This window comes from Vanacampus margaritifer, chromosome 11 (genome assembly GCF_051991255.1).
Source record: "Vanacampus margaritifer isolate UIUO_Vmar chromosome 11, RoL_Vmar_1.0, whole genome shotgun sequence".
Lineage (NCBI taxonomy): Eukaryota > Metazoa > Chordata > Actinopteri > Syngnathiformes > Syngnathidae > Vanacampus > Vanacampus margaritifer.
In genome coordinates this window covers 12,930,052-12,947,311 of record NC_135442.1, presented here as the reverse complement: position 1 = coordinate 12,947,311, position 17,260 = coordinate 12,930,052, and the positions used below count along the sequence as shown (strand labels likewise).

Here is a 17,260-nt window from a genome sequence, read left to right as displayed (position 1 = left end):
CCTCTCATTACTTTGTATTAATAAACGAAGTCTTTTCGTACGTATGTTAGGCGCGAAAGAAAGACTTGAAATGACCTGTACAACAATAATGCCTCGTTCGCTAGAGGCCGCTGTGAGTCCAACCTAACGAAACCCACTAGCGGCTCTCTCTCTCTCTCTCTCCTCTCATTTCTCCCCTCTGTGTGGGTCCAATCTTGAGCTTCAGCCTGCTGCTGAACATTTGTGCTCACAATTGGAAACAGTCACGTCGAAGCAAAAGAATCTTTGTTCGACTTTTGTGTGATGTTAGGAACTGCATCTGACATGTTGCTGAGGTCGAACATCCTCAAGGGTTGTTAGGACACACGAAGAGGTGAGTGTCTTGTTGTTGTTTTTTATCCTACTCCAGACAAGTCCATTGTATATATAGTTTTATTATGTACAGCGTTGTTGTGGGTTTTGAGATGTTTTTGCAACCAAAAGAATTGTGATACTGAAAAACAGAAGCATTTAATTCTTGGCAAAATGGACTATTATAGCATATTTATGTAGCTATTCTGTATCATTATGATAGTTTACAATCACCATCACAATCTAATGTAAAGTTTATGTCACAGCTGTCAGATCTTCGTCTTCCCTGTTAAATGAGCAATGATGAAGATGATCCCGGCCTCCTGTAGGAAAAGTCTGCAGGTGTGTTTGCTCCTTCTGCTGGTGACAAAACTACAGGGTAAATATCCATCATGTTAAAACTAACTATCTAAATAAAAACATTTTTCGAAATATGAATGGTTGAATTTGTTTGTAGTGAATTGTGAACATGAATAAAGAAAAATACTTTTTAGGATGCCACAACGAAGAATTTTTATTTTGGTAAATTGTTGAAATATACTTTCAAAGCTTTTGCTCAGTGCGTAGTGAATCTGTGTGACATGAATTTTACATGTTTAATTAACCACTGACAAATTTAAGTTATCTCACAATATTCGAATTCATTTTTTGATATGCACATTTATATGGAATGTGTCCAAGGCAAGGTAACAGCACCGGAGCATGTGCAGGCCGGCGTGGGCAAGCCGTTCACTTTGACGTGCGCCCTCTTGAAGGACAGAGGCGACTCCGTGCGGCAGGTGCGATGGCTGGACGTGAACAACCAGACATTGCTCAGCTACCAGCCGGGCAACAGGGACAGTGTGAGCGGGCAGCAGCACGTGGAGCTCAACCCTTCCTCGAAGGACACCTCGTCCGTCACCATCCAGAGAGTGAGCTTCCGGGACGAAGGATGCTACACGTGCATCTTTGACCTGGTCCAAGCTGGTGCCAAACAAGGACGCACCTGCCTGACTGTCACTGGTGAGTAAAGTATATCAGTTGAATTGTGGTATGTCTATTTATTTATTTACACATTTTGCTTGTTTGTGTATTTAATATTAGTGTTAGCGACCAAGATAATTAGCATCTTGACAGACATGCGTCAAGAGTCCATCATAGACAGTTGAATTAGGGAGTATATGGTCACTTTTCAAAATAAAATGTTCTATAAAAGTAGTTTTAACTGTGCGTGCGGCCCGCTACGGCCCAGTACCGGTCTGTGCCTGGCCAGTGGCCACTGTTATAAAGCGACACGTATGGTGATGTTGGTGCGTGTTGATTTAAATAACGTTACTGTTATCATAGTTGTTGACTACGGAAGCGTATTGCATTCACTTGAAAAAAAAAAGTCTTAAAAAGTTTTATTGAATATTTTTTCCCCTGTTTTTTAAAGTATTTTTTTCTGTTTAAAAAAATCCTCTGTTTTTCTGAATATTTGTTTGTTGTTTGTCTGAATTGTTGTTTTTCTGAGTATTTGTTCCCTGTTTTATAAAATAATAATTTTTCTGTTTTTCTGAATATTTTTTTCTTCTGTTTTTCTGAATATTTATGAGAGGATTTCCCTCAGAGATTAGAGAACAAACCACAATACAGTATAAACATTCATTCCTTTATTGAGAGCCAGTAAGTAAACATGACCATCTTATTGCATATGGAGGTATGCGGTATGGAGGTAAGTCACTTGGAGTTCAGCGGTAAAATAAAAAAATTACTCAGAAAAACAGAACACAAGCTCTGTTTTTCGGAATATCATTTTTTTTGTTTTTTTGAATTTTTTTTCCATTTTTTTAAAATAATTTTCCCCCTGTTTTAATGAATAATTTTTGCTCCTGTTTTTATGAATTTTTTTGACAGAAAAAAAATTCAGTAAAACTGAAAAAAATATTCAGAAAAACTGAAAAAAAATACTCACAAAAACAAAGCTCCCCCAAACAATTAGTAATAAAAACTGGAGGGGTTTTTTTTCTTCAAGTGAATGCAATACGCTTCCGTAGTTGACTGCATTATTAGACATAACATTTTGACAATGAAGATGGCACAACACGTTGCACCACTGCCCCTCATTCCTTGTCGGCAGTGTCGTGATCTCACCGGAATGAATCTTACAGTGTGTTTGTTTTTTTAAATCAAAGAGACAATCATTATACATTGATTAAAGCCAGAAATCAAGTGCACTCCTGCAGTTTAAGTCAAGAACACATGCAAGAAGTCTCTCTTTGAGGTCCGAATGAGTTACGAGCATGGTGACAGGAAAGGATCAGTTGAGATCATCAATTTCAAAGGCGTTTTCGCTCCACGCTTCTCATATAATGTCTGCTGCAAGGCCTCATGGGTAGTGAAAGCACATTCCTTTGAGTATGAAAAAGCTTCAGACTGGCCCAAGAAAAGCTGACTAAAATGTGCTCCTCATCCCTTTCTTTATTTTAAGTAAGGATAGAATCAAAACAACAGATCCGATGAGAGGGCATCAAAGACAAAAAAAGTGTGGCAAATGATTAAAAAAAAAATGTATATGGATGGAGTCGTCTGGAGTCATATCGCACGCGTATCATGTGACTCGTACCTGTATGCCCAAACTCTTTGGGGCCTCTAGATGAAAATGTTCTTCATTTCGAGAGCTGGACAAGCATGCTGAGGCCCAGCCAGGTATGTTCATAAAATACAGAAAGGGGCTCACGCCACTAAGCAGAAACAGCTGTGGCTCATTTTCTTGCTGTATTAGGCTCATATTTTCAGAATATTTGCGCTTCAACCGCTCCCGGAAAGAATGTCCCAAGAGCACGACCTTGGACGGTAGACATGGCAAAATAATTTAAAAAGGATGGGAATAAATAAATAGTCAGGTTAAAGGAGTGCAAAGGGTCAGGGCGGAGGCAAAATAACAAAAACAGGATAACGGTGTGCAAATGTGATAAAATGTGTGTTTGTGGAATTGATGCTTCACAGCTGACACGGTGCTCTGTTCCTTGGCACGGGTTGACTTACAAGTTGTTCTCATTTTGAAACCCGTTTCTCCATTGGAAATGTGATTTACCTACTTGAGTGTGGAGTTAATCCTTAAGAGCAGGTGTAGCCAAATGTTTTTGCTCGAGGACCACATATAACATAGGCTTTTTAAAACACAAATAAGTGGGTCAACTTAAGTTGCAAATGAGGTTAAAAAAAAGACTAAAAACAAGTGTGCATGTAAAATAGTTTATTTTAATAAGAAAATAATAATTCATTCTCAAACCATTTATTTAGTACAATAAATAAAATCAAAGTGAGCTGGAGTTCCCCGCTGTCTATTTATTGACCTCGTATGTGTGTTCCCTTCTCAGCATCAGTGACAGCAGACAGCAACAAGACAGCAGTTAGCGGGAAGAAGGCAACCCTGTCGTGCTCTTACGGCCTGCCCGAGAAGGTCCAGCAAGTCAGCTGGCGGTACGCCAAGACCCCGGTGGGCCTATCCTCGGAAGTGGCCTCCTACGCCAAGAGGGGCGACCCCATGATCGAGTCCGCGTACCAGGGGAGGGTGTGGCTCAGCGCTTCCCTGTCGGACAGCACGCTCACCATCCAGCCTGTGGCCATCCAGGATGAGGGCTGCTACACCTGTCTGTACAGCACGCATGCGGACGGGCCAAAGAGCTCCACTGTGTGCCTCTCCACATATGGTGAGCATGCAGAGTCAGTTTGCCAACATTCATTGAGCCAAAGCACATATTTTACATGAGAAAAATCTCATAACACACTGCTAGTCAAAAAAGTGGATACACAGGTTATATATGTACCTTCGTCTGGTAGAAGAGCATTTAATAGTACTATACATCACTGGCATAGACAGATGGGAAAAAAAACACACACAAATGCTAACATTAGCTTTGCAGCAAAGCTAATGTTCGCATTTGAAATGTTTGTTTTGTCATCGCTAGTTGTATCAAATGCTACAATAGCCTCTTTTACACAGATCCTGTAAAAAAAACACACACATGCTAAGCTAATATTAGCATGCTAAGCTAACATTGGTGTGTGTGTTTAATTTTGTCATTTCAAGCTGCATATCCTCAAATGTTACAATATCTTATGTACAGGGATTACATAAAAAAAATATCACACATGCTTAACTAATATTAGCATGCTAAGCTAACATTGGTGTATGTGTTTAATTTTGTCATTTCAAGCTGCGTATCCTCAAATGTTACAATATCATCTTATATACAGGGATTACATAAAAAAATATCACACATGCTAAGCTAATATTAGCATGCTAAGCTAACATTAGCACGGTAAGCTAACATTGGTGTATGTGTTTAATTTTGTCATTTCAAGCTGCGTATCCTCAAATGTTACAATATCATCTTATATACAGGGATTACATTAAAAAAAATATCACACATGCTAAAGCATATATACACAAATGCTAAGCTATCTTTTGCGACCAAAAAAACAAACAAATGCTAAACAAGGGGTCTGCAGCCTGTGGTAGTAAAACAATAGCTAAACCCAAGCATATAAAGGTTTCTGAAGAATTCAGAATGTTTAATGCTAAGCTTCACATGAAGTACATTAAAAACAAACATCGATCACGTGTGTAAAAATGAAAGCGACATCCTACAGCCCCGATATGCTGACACTGTACGTTGAGATTCAGGAGCAAAAATCATGTTAACCAGGTAAAATACATATTCTAATTAGCTGTTATTTTGTTGTATTTGTTTTTAGCACTCTCTCGTCTTTTTTCTTCTTCTTGTGGTAGAAAGCCAAAATGGCTCGTTGGGTACTTAATTTGCTAAGTTAAACGTGAGCCTGTGGGTTTTTTGTTTTTGTTTGTTTTTTATTTTTACCTGTGTATCCTCAAATATAATAGAATTTTACAAAGATACCATGCAAAAAAATAGAGAATAACTCACATGCTAAGCTAGGGTATGCTCCTGTGTTTATTTAGTCTTTTCAGGCTATACGTATATCCTGAAATGTTATGTGTAACTCAAAAAAATAATAATTTGTCTAAGCTAATGTTTGCAGTAAAAAAAATACATGACACAGATGTTAAGCATTAGCATTAGTTCTGTATGTGCATTTATGTCCTCATTTCTAGCTGCGCATCCTCAAATGTTAGCCTCTTTTACACAAACATTAAACAAAAAATAATACGCTAAGCTAGTGTTAGCATTTTTTTCCCCATTTCTAGTCAAGTATTATCTATTTCAATAAAAATAAATAGAAAACGCTAAAGCCAACATTGAAAGAAATACCAATAGAAAGAAGCTATTGTTATGTTTGAGGATACTTAGCATGTTAGCTTAGCACGTGTGTATTTATTTTGTGGTAAATGTGTGGAAGAGGATACAATTTTCTAACATAGTGAGAGTGGCTAAACAGTTAGCAGTACAAAAATAACCACATGCTAACATTACCGTGGTTTCCATATTCATTCTCTGCTTTGTGTGTGTGTGGGGGCGGGTTGGGGGGGGGGGGGGCATACAAGACAAAACTCCCCTCTGACTTCTCAGGAACATGTCTGGGACTTAAAGAAGGAATGTTGATCTCGTCTTCCTGCCGCATTTTGTAAAGAATCGTAGCGCTGCGGAGCAAATGGTGTGGATGAGATCCTGATGCATGACTGTTGTCAGTGTTGTCAGCACACAGTGGTCGCCCTGTATGCTTTTGTCTCTGCTTGGCTCTCTGGTTCCCACTCCCCCGCTCTCTATTTCCATAAACACATGTGCTTTTGTTTGAAAGACTGCAGTACAATACAGTAGGTGTTTCTATTTGTCGATCACCATTAGCATTTGGATTGTTCTCCTCCATGACATCCTCCCTCTCTTCAAGTGCTGCTATAGATAATGTCAGACCTCATACTGTACAATGCATGCTGCCCATAGTGATTATCCTGTTATTAATGGCAACACTTGCTTTTGTATGGTTATTGGTACAACATGGTAGCACTAAGCAGAACATTACAAAAAAATGAACTTTTCAGTGAAACCCGGGCCAGCCTCACAATGTCCAAATAACTGTGGCCAAATAATGCGTTGCTGCCAACACAAATGTTCCAGTCGACCATTCCTAGCTCAGAACAGCAAATTGAAAACAGACAGAGATTTTCGTATGGATTTTCTGGAATTCACATATCTGAACCTGCTGTGGGAGCTTGTTTCTTTTTCTCCGGGTTCATTTTGCATGCACTTTATTTCCACTACATTATTTACACCTGCTAAGATACAGATCAAGAATGAAAAAGATGATGTTTAAACTATTTTTACTCAACATCACAACAAATAATAATAAAAAATAAAAAAAAGTTAAAATAACATAATGAATTTGGGGGGTGGGGGATGATGGTGCAAAAGGGTGCAATGTTAAACTCCGTCCAGCAGAGGGCAACGTTCTCAGTCTTACGAGAGGCTCCAAAGAGAGTTGTGTGTTGGAAAAGCGAAGAAGAGCCGCACAGCAAATTTTATATTTTTGTGTTTTACAGATTAAACAAAATTTATAAGTTTTAAGTTTTTACTTCGTTTTGACTTTTGTTTTTTAAATTCAGTTAGTTTTGATTAGTTTCTACTTCTATTTTTTTTTTTCTTTTGACAATGCTTTTTTAAAATAGTTTTTATTAGATTCAGCATTAGTTTTAGATTTCATATACATATGATTTATTTGTGGAGTGGTCTAAAAATGTCGCAATTTTGGTGAAAAAGTAAAGGAAAAAAATTACAACCCAATTTTGGGGGTTGTTTTATGCACGATGACCCAATTTTGAATCTAATTGAAAGAAAGTTGAAAAGTGGGTCGGTCCCTTTTTAAGGCAAGTTGGGTTATTTTTAAACCAACTGTTTTTTTGTTCTTTCTTCTTTTCGGCTGAACAGTAGTACCAAAACAAATACATTCAAAATAAAACATATGACATTTTTTTCTGGGATAATAGTTTTTGTACTTTTATAAATGTAATTTGTTATTCATCCTATTGTTCCCTTCTCCTTGTGTTTGTACCAGCGCTGCCCAAACCTCAGGTGAGCTACAAGAGCACGTCGGCCGGCCTGATCGAGGCCAACTGCAGCGCCGTGTCCCGGCCCCCCGTGGAGATGGTGTGGAACGTGGAGCGGGACAACCGCACCGTGGGCCCGCCCGTCACCACGCTGCTGCCGCGGGACGACGGCACCACGCTGGTGATCAGCACGCTGATCCTGCGCTCCGGGCTGCTCAAAGACGTGTCCGTCAAGTGTCTGGTGCATCACAAGGGCCTGGAGGCCCCCATCGCCGTGTCCATGAACACCAAAAGTCAGCCTGAAATGTTCTCCTGTTAAATGCATCACGACACTTTTGTTACTTGTTATTAGTTAGCTGCAGAGCAGAGCAAGATGTGATTTGATAAGCTAAAATGTGTGTTTTGTCCTCGTAGTCGGGACGGCCCTGGCCATCCTCATCTCGGTGACCACAGTGGCAGCTCTGCTGGTGTTTGCCCTCTGCTTCTGTCTCTGGAAGTGCTTCCTGCGCAAAGAAGGTGAGCCTGTTTAGTCGTTGCTTTTACAGCCATATCAGATGTGCTAACCACTTATTGAATGCGCCACCTGGTTTGAATTCAAACTGACAAACGGATGCATTTGTGGCATTCCTTTGAGCTTATGTTGCCTCTGTTCATATTTGTTGCAGCTGATGACAGCTGATGACTTGAGCGCCGCCTCACAGCATTTCTATCATCTCAGCATCGAGGGCCGACATTCACACCTCCACAGGATGTCAATCACTATCCCTTTTTAGGACCGACAACCTTATGACATTCATCTTTATGCGTCTGACTCCTGTATAAAGGTTCAAAGCAAAACATTTTGCTCACTTGGATACACACTACACTGTAAAAAATAAATAAAAATAGGCGGAAAAAAAGAAAAGGAATAAAAGAATAATGTTTACTGAGTACATTTTACCAGTATATATTTTAACTAACTCAAATATTGAGGAACAAACTCATAACCTTCAGCTTGGAAGACAGCCACTCTACCACCTGAGTCATGCCACGCAGCTGTCTCCCACTAAACTGCATTGCTGGTACGTCCAAAATGAGACCAAAAACTGCTTGGAGGTACAAGGATTTTGCCTGACACCACCAATATACTAACACACTCCAGGAGCGGCATGGCTCAGGTGGTAGAGCGGCCATCTCCCAACCTAAAGGTTGTGGGTTTGTTCTGCAACCCTTGTGTACCTTTTCTTTTTTTTAATGAACTGGTAAAATGTACTTAAAACCCTTCTTGTAAAAATTACTTTTCTGAATGGAAAAAACATTACTAGGTTTTTTAAAGTAAATATTACTCTTTTTTTCTTTTCTTTTTTTTAGAGTGTATTGTTTTCTTTCAAACACAGAATCAACAGTTAACTAAACAAAATGTTTTAAGTATTATTAAGAAGTATTTGATGAGAAATTAGCATTAAAACATATTTATTATTGTTATATTACTATTATGTGCTCTCTTTTGTTTTATTGTATGAAACCTTAAGTGTGAACTATTTAGGTCCCATTCAAGTAGCCTTGTAAATTGCATAAGAAATCAATTCAAATGTATACTTGGAGATGCTCTTGTCTATAAAGGGTGTTTATACAGCACAAAACTGACTAGCACTGTTATTCATTAGAATGACGCCATGTAAATCTACAAATAGCGCTTGTAATCCACATAAAGACAAAATCATGATAATGTACATTGTTACTGAAGGTGATGCAAAGTCTAGGTTAATAAAAAATATTTTAAAAAATATATATCTTTCTAGCTTAATCGAGTTTGAGTTCAGCTTTTTGCCCCTTACGCTGGATACCTTTGAGAAAAAAAAAATCCATTGTGAAGTGCTAAAGATGTCAGCTTCTTTCATTCTGAGCCAAGTGGATGATTGATTCTGGATGCAACTTTCTTATTCGGAAAGTTCACATTTTTTTCTTCCAGTTTTATGTTTTCTACACCCGTGATTGCCATAGGTGCCATAGATTTTTAAACCGCCCAAATATATATATGTATACATATACACAATGCCGCCTGTGGCATACCAGTTTATAACACTTAAAGACCTTGTCTTGTTTTTTTTACTCTTTTTTTTTTTTGTACATACACTACACGCTTGAAGATAATTGCTGGAAACGTGCAATGTAGTATAAAGTTGTATACATAGAGCAATAAACTGTTTTCCACCATTTCAGTTTTCCAGATTCTTTGGGTGTGGTTAAAACGGGGCCCAGTGATGCATTTGGGACTATAAGGTTGAACGTGTATGAGAGAAGTTTTGTTGACACAAAACTAATATTATAAAACATGTATTGACTCTGGAGCCTGACCCCAAAGGGAGGCTTTATTCAACTTTTCCTGGGTCACAAACATGATCAGCTCGGCATCCATGTTTCATTTGTCGAAAAACCGTGACAGGACGTTTACCGTGTTAAATTGTAAGGAAACTGTGAGACTTTAATACGGGGGGGTGGATAATATCCCACTACATTTTAGGCAAACAGAGCTTCCGTGATCAATGGTGTAAACATAGCCAAGGCATGGTTTGGTGTTAGAGGTTTAGCTTCAGGGTTAGTGTGGTTAGCATTAAGCTACATTGAGTCAGTGTGTAACCACTTGATAACCTCCCACACGTTTGACATATGTGAGCTTTCATGTACATTGATGACGCTTTCTCTAATGCTCACTTCAAACACTGGTACACTGCTGCACTGATGGAATGCATTTTTGTCTGCCTTTGAGATGTCCACGCGATTGTGATGTGTGCACATTTGTATGCTTTGTCCTCACTTATCCTTTGTCCTCAATCACTCATAAGACCGAATGGGGACAATGTGTGTTATAATTGCTTCATGCTGTATGCCTGCCCTTGTCTTTTCATGCTGTGCTTTTTCAACAGCGCCCTCTGGTGGATAGCTGGTAGCTAGCGGAGATAGATAGATGGATAGATGGATAGATGGATGGATAGAAAGATAGATAGATAGATAGATAGATAGATAGATAGATAGATAGATAGATAGATAGATAGACAGACAGATAGATAGATAGATAGATAGATAGATAGATAGATAGATAGATAGATAGATAGATAGATAGATAGATAAGATAGATAGATAGATAGACAGACAGACAGATAGATAGATAGATAGATAGATAGATAGATAGATAGATAGATAGATAGATAGATAGATAGATAGATAGATAGATAGATAGATAGATAGATAGATAGATAGATAGATAGATAGATAGATAGATAGATAGTGGAAAGTGCACTGTGATCGTTTCCTTGTCACAAAGGCATCGTTGACTGCTGTTTACCTCAAGATTTTTTTCTTTTTACCAAGGAAGACAATCGCTGATGAGTCAAAAGGAAAGTGGATATGATGATGATGATTTTTCACATATACAGACTGTGACTTTGCACTTGATGCGTCCAAAAAACAGGAAGTTACATGAAGCATGCTGATAACAGCATCTTGTGACAAAAATCACTTTTTTGTTTGTAATATAATGTCACAATGCAGTCATATTAACTGGAATACTTTGTGCATTCATGGCAGTATAAGACATATTGTGCAGACAGTTATAGTGGCCAAAACATTAGGTACACCTGCTCAAACCTATACATGGTGTACGGAAAGTCACTGAAGTTATATTTTTATTAACAGACGTTTCAGTGTAGGTACATAGCGTAGCCAATGTACCTCCTGATAACTGGATGATATACAAGATAAAAAAATATTGGCAAATAAGCTTCAAATTGCTTGACATTAAATCAAGAGTTGATTAAAAAGAAAACATTTATTAATAAAGGCACTGATGATAACACTCAATGAAAAGCAGATGCGTAAATATGTGTCACATTTCTGCAGAAAGTACATGTCGTATACTAATACAGTATGTATACTAATATACTTCCAATATTTTAGTGTTCTCAACCAACCTGAGGTGTATGGAAACGTACATTTGTGTGTGTGTGTGTGTGCGTATCATGAGTTATAGATGGAGTTGACACGTTGAACGTAGCTGGCATAAGGCTCCACTTCCTCTACATCCTCCGTCTGAAAAAAAAGCCACACAAAAAGAGTGGTGTCATTATAGAAACATAAAAGCGTGCCCGAAAAAGGAAAAGAAACTGAATGTTAAGAGAAGCAAACAATGGAAAAAAAAAAAAAACACCTACAGGCTTAGATTTGGGGGGCGAGCGGTCGGCGAGCAGACAATTTCTGGGAAAGGAAACAAAACTGTTTAACATTTAAGGAACAATCTAGTCCAAATAAAGAAGATTAAAAAAAATACATGAAGTACATGAAATAAAATAGGTCAAATAAATATAATGTAAAAATTGATCAAATGAGATCAATCAAATAAGAAATAAAAATATTCTCACCTGATCATGATTTGCTTCTCGTATATAAAAAATGAGAATGCAGCAAGTACCATTAAGACTGACACAACTATAAGAATGCACACCATGGCATAGGGAAGACCTGAGGAGTAAAAGAAAAGCAAACAGACAGTAGTATTTTCAAAAGGGCATATTACTTTGTATGTATAATCAAAAGGATGTCAATCTGTAAAGTTCATTAATAAGCACCGTTATGGAGTCATTTTAATTGGCATGTTTGACAGCCTTTTGAATTTGCCTTGAGCATGTTCAAATGAGCAACGAAGAATGAAAATGGGCTAACTCTAGTTTGTTTTTGGATACTAAAAAACAAAAATTAAACACAGAAATTATGTTTTTAATCTGATTTTGACACGATTTTGGCTAAGGCATTACTTACTGTCTGAGTCTTTTATCAATATTTCAAGTCTTTACTGGGATGTTTTCATGCTAGGTTAAGCATTCTTTCAGCTGAAATCTCCATTTAATCCAGTTTTGATCTGTCTGCCTTTTCTCTTACAAATGACATTAGCCAACTCTAGTTCTCAGTGGCTCGGATACAAATTCCTCCTCAGATAAGGTTGGGATAGCTTGTGCTGATCACCGTTGTACAACGTAATAGTTTGAGATTTTTAATCATAATGAGCTTTTATTTTGTTTTTTTAAATTCAGTTAGTTTAAATTAGTTTTTAGAACAGGCTTGTTTTTATCATTCCAAATTGCTTTGTTTTAGTTTATTTTTTAAATTGTTTTAGCATTAGTTTTATATTTGGAGTGTTTGTTAAGTCCAACTTTTTAAAAAGAAGGTCACTAAGTATTGTGTACTCAAGTTAAGTAAATTACAATTTGATCGTCCTTTTTTTGCACGGCTGTACAGTAACACCAAAATATATATTTTTCAATGAACTTTTAATTTTAGTATTATTTTGTTATCTTTCATGAACTTTAACTCATTTACTGCCATTGACGGCTATAAACGTCAAAACTTCATTTGAACTATTTCTATTAGTTTAACATTTTTTTTCCACTTTTGTTAACAAGAGTATGAAAATGTACATTTAGAACATATATAACATTTGTGATTAATTGTGAGTTAACTGGTGAAGTCATGCGATTAATTACAATTAAAAATTTGAAATGCCTGACGAGATGAATATTAAAAATTAGGGGCATCAGGCGATTAACATTTTTACTCCTAATTAATCGCATGATTTCAATAGTTAACTCACGATTAATCACTAATTTTATATCTTTTCTAAATGTACAATAAAAAAAAAATAGGTTTTCATTCAAATGTTAACAAAAGTAATAGAAATGATTTTTTGACGTCTATAAGCGTTAATGGCAGTGAATGAGTTAATAACCTCGGTGCTTATATAGAATCTTATGACAGGATGAATTTATGAATTTAAGAGGCTAACTCATGTGACAAAATAATGTTTGAAAATAAATGAAGAAGCAAAGGTCTGTGGCAGGCAAACCTTTTGGGTGCTTTGGTACCAACATCTTCTCTCCTTGCCAGAACTGATGCTTGATGATGCAGGTTACATTCTTCGCACTCTCAGGTAGTTTCAGGCGGCTTTCTACGGAGAACAATCCGGCGGAAATACGCTGCGTCTCTTCGGCCGACACATTCCCGGCGTGGCGCCAAGTAATGCGGGCGGCCGGCTTTCCACCCTCGGCCATGCACACGGCCACTGTGCTGTTGTTGTCCCCCGACTCCAACCAGGAAGAGATACGGGGAGGAACTGAAAAACACAACAGAGCAGAAGAATACTGCAGACAAATACTGATGGTTGTAACTTGTTGAGCAGGGGCTCTTACACAGGTTGGGAGGGAGTGAGAGGGGCAATGCCATCAAAGTGTTGTCTGCATCTCTGAAATTGGAATTTAAAAAAATACAAAATACACAACAAAAACATGCTGTTTTTTCTTATTTTTAAATCTGGCACTTCTAAAAGTACAGCTGGTGAAAAATAAAGTTAGAATACTGTAAAAATATCAGAATAAGATATGCTTGCGCCAAGCTAATTTCCATTTGAAGTTCATAAAAAAAAAAAAAAAATTATATGAAAAGGTTCCAACAATTAACACACCAAAAAAATAAAACGTACAAAGGCAGCAAATACAAAAACTTGAAGAATAAAGTTTTACTATTACAAAAATATATTTTTTTCCCTGAATTTACAGTTTTATTTGTACGAAATAATGATGTTTTTTTTGCATATTACAACTTTGTAAAAAATAAAATAAAATGTTTTTTTCACAAAATATATTTTTCATCAATTTCAGCTTTTGCTTTTATTGTACATATTTTTTAACCTAAAAAATACAACTTTTTTTTCAAAAAATTAAAAAATATTCAGAACTGTTTCTATAAAAAAATAGGACTTTTTTAATTGGTCGATTACAACTTAATATTATTATTATTGGGTATTTTTTTTAAATATACAATTACAACTTTTCTTTTGAAAATGACCTTTTAAGACTTTTTGAAACATTTTGCTTGGAATTTATTTTAGTAAAATCACAACTTTGACATTTTACACCTGTTTTCTTGAAAATATGCAAAAAATGCAACTTTTCAGGTAATATTTATATTAAAAAGCAGACATTTTTCATGTGCTACAACTTTTTCATCATTATAATCCACTTGCTATTTTTTTAGTGCACAATTCTGACTTCTTTTTTTTTTCCTCCAAAAATGTTTTTTGCAATATTCCTGCTAAAATTTGGCATTATTTAAACTTTATTCTATTTTTGTAGACACATTTCATAGACATGCACTCAGCATAAAAACTGGTGCATCTTTATTTTCGTGCCTGGGCAAGTCTAGTTTAGCATGTTTGGGAATTTGGAAGACTGCGCTGTGGTGAGAGAAAGTTAACTAGACATTAGACAAGATAAAAGCAAGTCTAAGTTATGGCGCAGGTGGTGTAACGGGCTTTTGGTGGATTTGATCGAGGCGCAGGCACAGATTCTGAGCTCTGTTGATGTGTCGTGGATGTCATCATATTTTATTCATTAATAAAAATGACAAACACATCTACTGAATCATTGTAGAAATCAATTCATTGATGTAATTATCATCATCTTTTCAAGCATTTTTTTAATAGCAAGTCACACACAGGTAAACAATTTGTGATTGAAGATCTCCAAGTGCGCATTTTACAGCTGCTAACTTTACCCAGTGGTCTCAAAGTCCGGTCCTCGACGGCCTGAGTCCTGCATGTTTTAGAGGTTTCCCACATTCAACAAAGCCGATTCATATAAATAGGGCCCCTACTTGAACAATAAATCATTAGTTTTTATTGAAACTACAACTTTAAACCTTTTTTCTTGAGAATAAAAGGTGACTGACTTTGGGTAGTTAAAATTAAGGTGTTCCACAATATTACCACTTTTTTCTGGAAACATTTTTTTTCCCAAGTGTTCACAATTCACATGCAAATTTCCCAATCTTAAAGTGTGCCTATGTTTCACCTGTGATGGACACGCTGAAGTTACAGCTGTGGGTTCCTCCAGTGAAAGCCGTTTCGCACTTGTACAAGCCCACGTCACGCTCGGAGAAGTTGGCGATGTGCAGGTAGAAGGGGGACTCGGAGGTGTTGCGCAGGGACTTGCCGTCGGCGCAGGTGTCTAACTCTTTGCCCTCCATCAAGCTGCTGCCCAACTGACACGGTTTGCGTCCCACCAGCTCCACATTCCAGATGACAAAAATCAGATTTCTCGACGCGTGGCTGCAGTTCAGCTTGATCTCGCTGCCTATGTTGAAACCGAAGTGGACAACTGTCAAAAAAAATCAGAACAAGTCATCATTATTATCTTTGCTAAGGTTGAACTTTCGATACAACTCTCTGTACTGGATGTCATTGGCTTGTGCGTGTGTACTTAATTTTAGGGCAAGTGGAAAGAATGACTTCATTGAAAGTCTGTCTAGCGCTCGTTGCTTGCTGATTCATAAAAAAAAGTGTGTGTGTGTGTGTGGGGGGGGGGGGGGGGTGCAGCATCAGTTGCCAACACCGCCTTCAATTTTCTTTCCACTGGCTGTAAACATTCTGACTCATAACTACATTATATCTGTAACAACACAACCCATCTATTACACTATAACAATTTATACACTAACTATAATAAACATGCATTTAATTAATACCTCTCCGACCATGCAAAAATAAATGTTGATCAAATAAAATTGGAACAGTAAAAAAAAGGTGTCAATAAATAATACTAATATTGGTAAACAACTACATTTCTAACAAATAACATATAATAAATATTTTTTAAAAATCACAATTGTAAATAAACACATGAAATATAAAACATAACAATAAAATAAACCATAAACTATACCTCTCTGATGTTATTTAAAATAATAAAACCTCTAAACTGAACTATTACATCATAATCTGTATTTGGACTTTCACTGTCATGCTTTCTTGTGGTTTGTCTCTTTTCTGTCTCGTTAGGGTTTAGTGTTCACCTGTTCGTCAAACTGGTCCCTTGTGTCTACCAATCAACTCTGTCAACCACTCATGTCTTTGTCCAGGTGTTTCTCAATGTCTCGTCAGTTTATTTGTATTTATTTGGATTGTTGCTTTTGTTTGTAATTCCTGTCAGTTGTCACGCTTGGGGACTGAATTGTATCTTTGGACTTTAATTTAGTTTTTGATCGTCCCATAGTCCCTTGTTTTCTTTTGTTTTACATTTTTTGGAATCAAATAGTCTTTGATTGTAAGCCTGCCTCGCCTCGCCACGTCCCTGAAATTGGGTACTGCTTCCTACTCATGATACAAACCATGAAGTTAAGTCAATTAATAATAAATAATGAACATAAAAAATATGATATTCCTATTGATATGAATACATCTGTGGTAGTGTAAAAATAAAATGAACTTATTAACCTTGAAGTTAAAAAAAATGCATTTTTGATTAACTATACAAACACAACCAAATACTAGAAATATGAAATAATAATAATAATAATAATGTGTATTTTTTAAATTAATAACTCTTATTGACTATGTCAATAACAGATGACTATTATGACTATCATGTAAATACAGATTATAACTACATTACAGACCCGAGTCCTGAGTCCATGCTTGGCACAGCAACAAGTGAATGACAGCAAAAAACCCAACCGGCTCCCTCATCTTCAGCTATCCACACGACTTTAAACCATCTTGTCTAGAGTGAACCAACTACCGGTTAAAAAGTGACACAGCTTCTCCAATCCACGGAGCACATTTACAAGGCGCATGCAGTCTGTGGTCAACTGTGCTAATCCCTCCCTTCTTCCTCCTCCACAACCATCATCATGTGATCATCACAGGAAGTTGACTGCTGCTTTTTACAGAAAACTACTTTTTTCTTTACTCAGGTTGCAATGTGCTGACATCCATCCATATGTTAGCATTCCAACGGTTAGCATTTCACTTACTGTATCTTTGCAGTTTATTCTTTTTGCGTGTAGCATAACAGCTAAATGCTGCTTCACCATGTTTGCTTTGAATTCTGGGTATGATGTAAAATCCTTAGCAATCTGCCT

The 17,260-nt window shown here is 37.0% G+C and overlaps 2 protein-coding genes across 3 annotated transcripts; one reads left to right on the top strand and one right to left on the bottom strand.

Moving 5' to 3' along the window:
* Positions 1-219: 219 nt before the first annotated feature.
* LOC144060575 (OX-2 membrane glycoprotein) lies at positions 220-9,511 on the top strand. Its single transcript, XM_077580252.1, has 7 exons — positions 220-352; positions 597-709; positions 1,012-1,332; positions 3,672-4,004; positions 7,324-7,608; positions 7,730-7,831; positions 7,981-9,511. Exons 2-7 carry the CDS (start codon positions 631-633, stop codon positions 7,992-7,994), a joined length of 1,134 nt encoding a protein of 377 aa, XP_077436378.1. The 5' UTR covers positions 220-352; positions 597-630; the 3' UTR covers positions 7,995-9,511.
* Positions 9,512-11,104: 1,593 nt separating this feature from the next.
* Positions 11,105-16,973, bottom strand: LOC144060968 (cell surface glycoprotein CD200 receptor 1-A). 2 transcript variants are annotated; one of them, XM_077580953.1, is made up of 6 exons: positions 16,796-16,973; positions 15,193-15,498; positions 13,191-13,457; positions 11,713-11,812; positions 11,506-11,548; positions 11,105-11,383 (listed from the first exon to the last, which is right to left on the bottom strand). In XM_077580953.1, the coding sequence occupies exons 1-6, from the start codon at positions 16,863-16,865 to the stop codon at positions 11,312-11,314; spliced, it is 858 nt and encodes a 285-aa protein (XP_077437079.1). In that variant the 5' UTR covers positions 16,866-16,973; the 3' UTR covers positions 11,105-11,311. The 2 variants fall into 2 exon arrangements, with proteins under 2 accessions (XP_077437079.1, XP_077437080.1); XM_077580954.1 differs by having other exon boundaries at positions 15,193-15,474.
* Between the last annotated feature and the right edge of the window lie 287 nt (positions 16,974-17,260).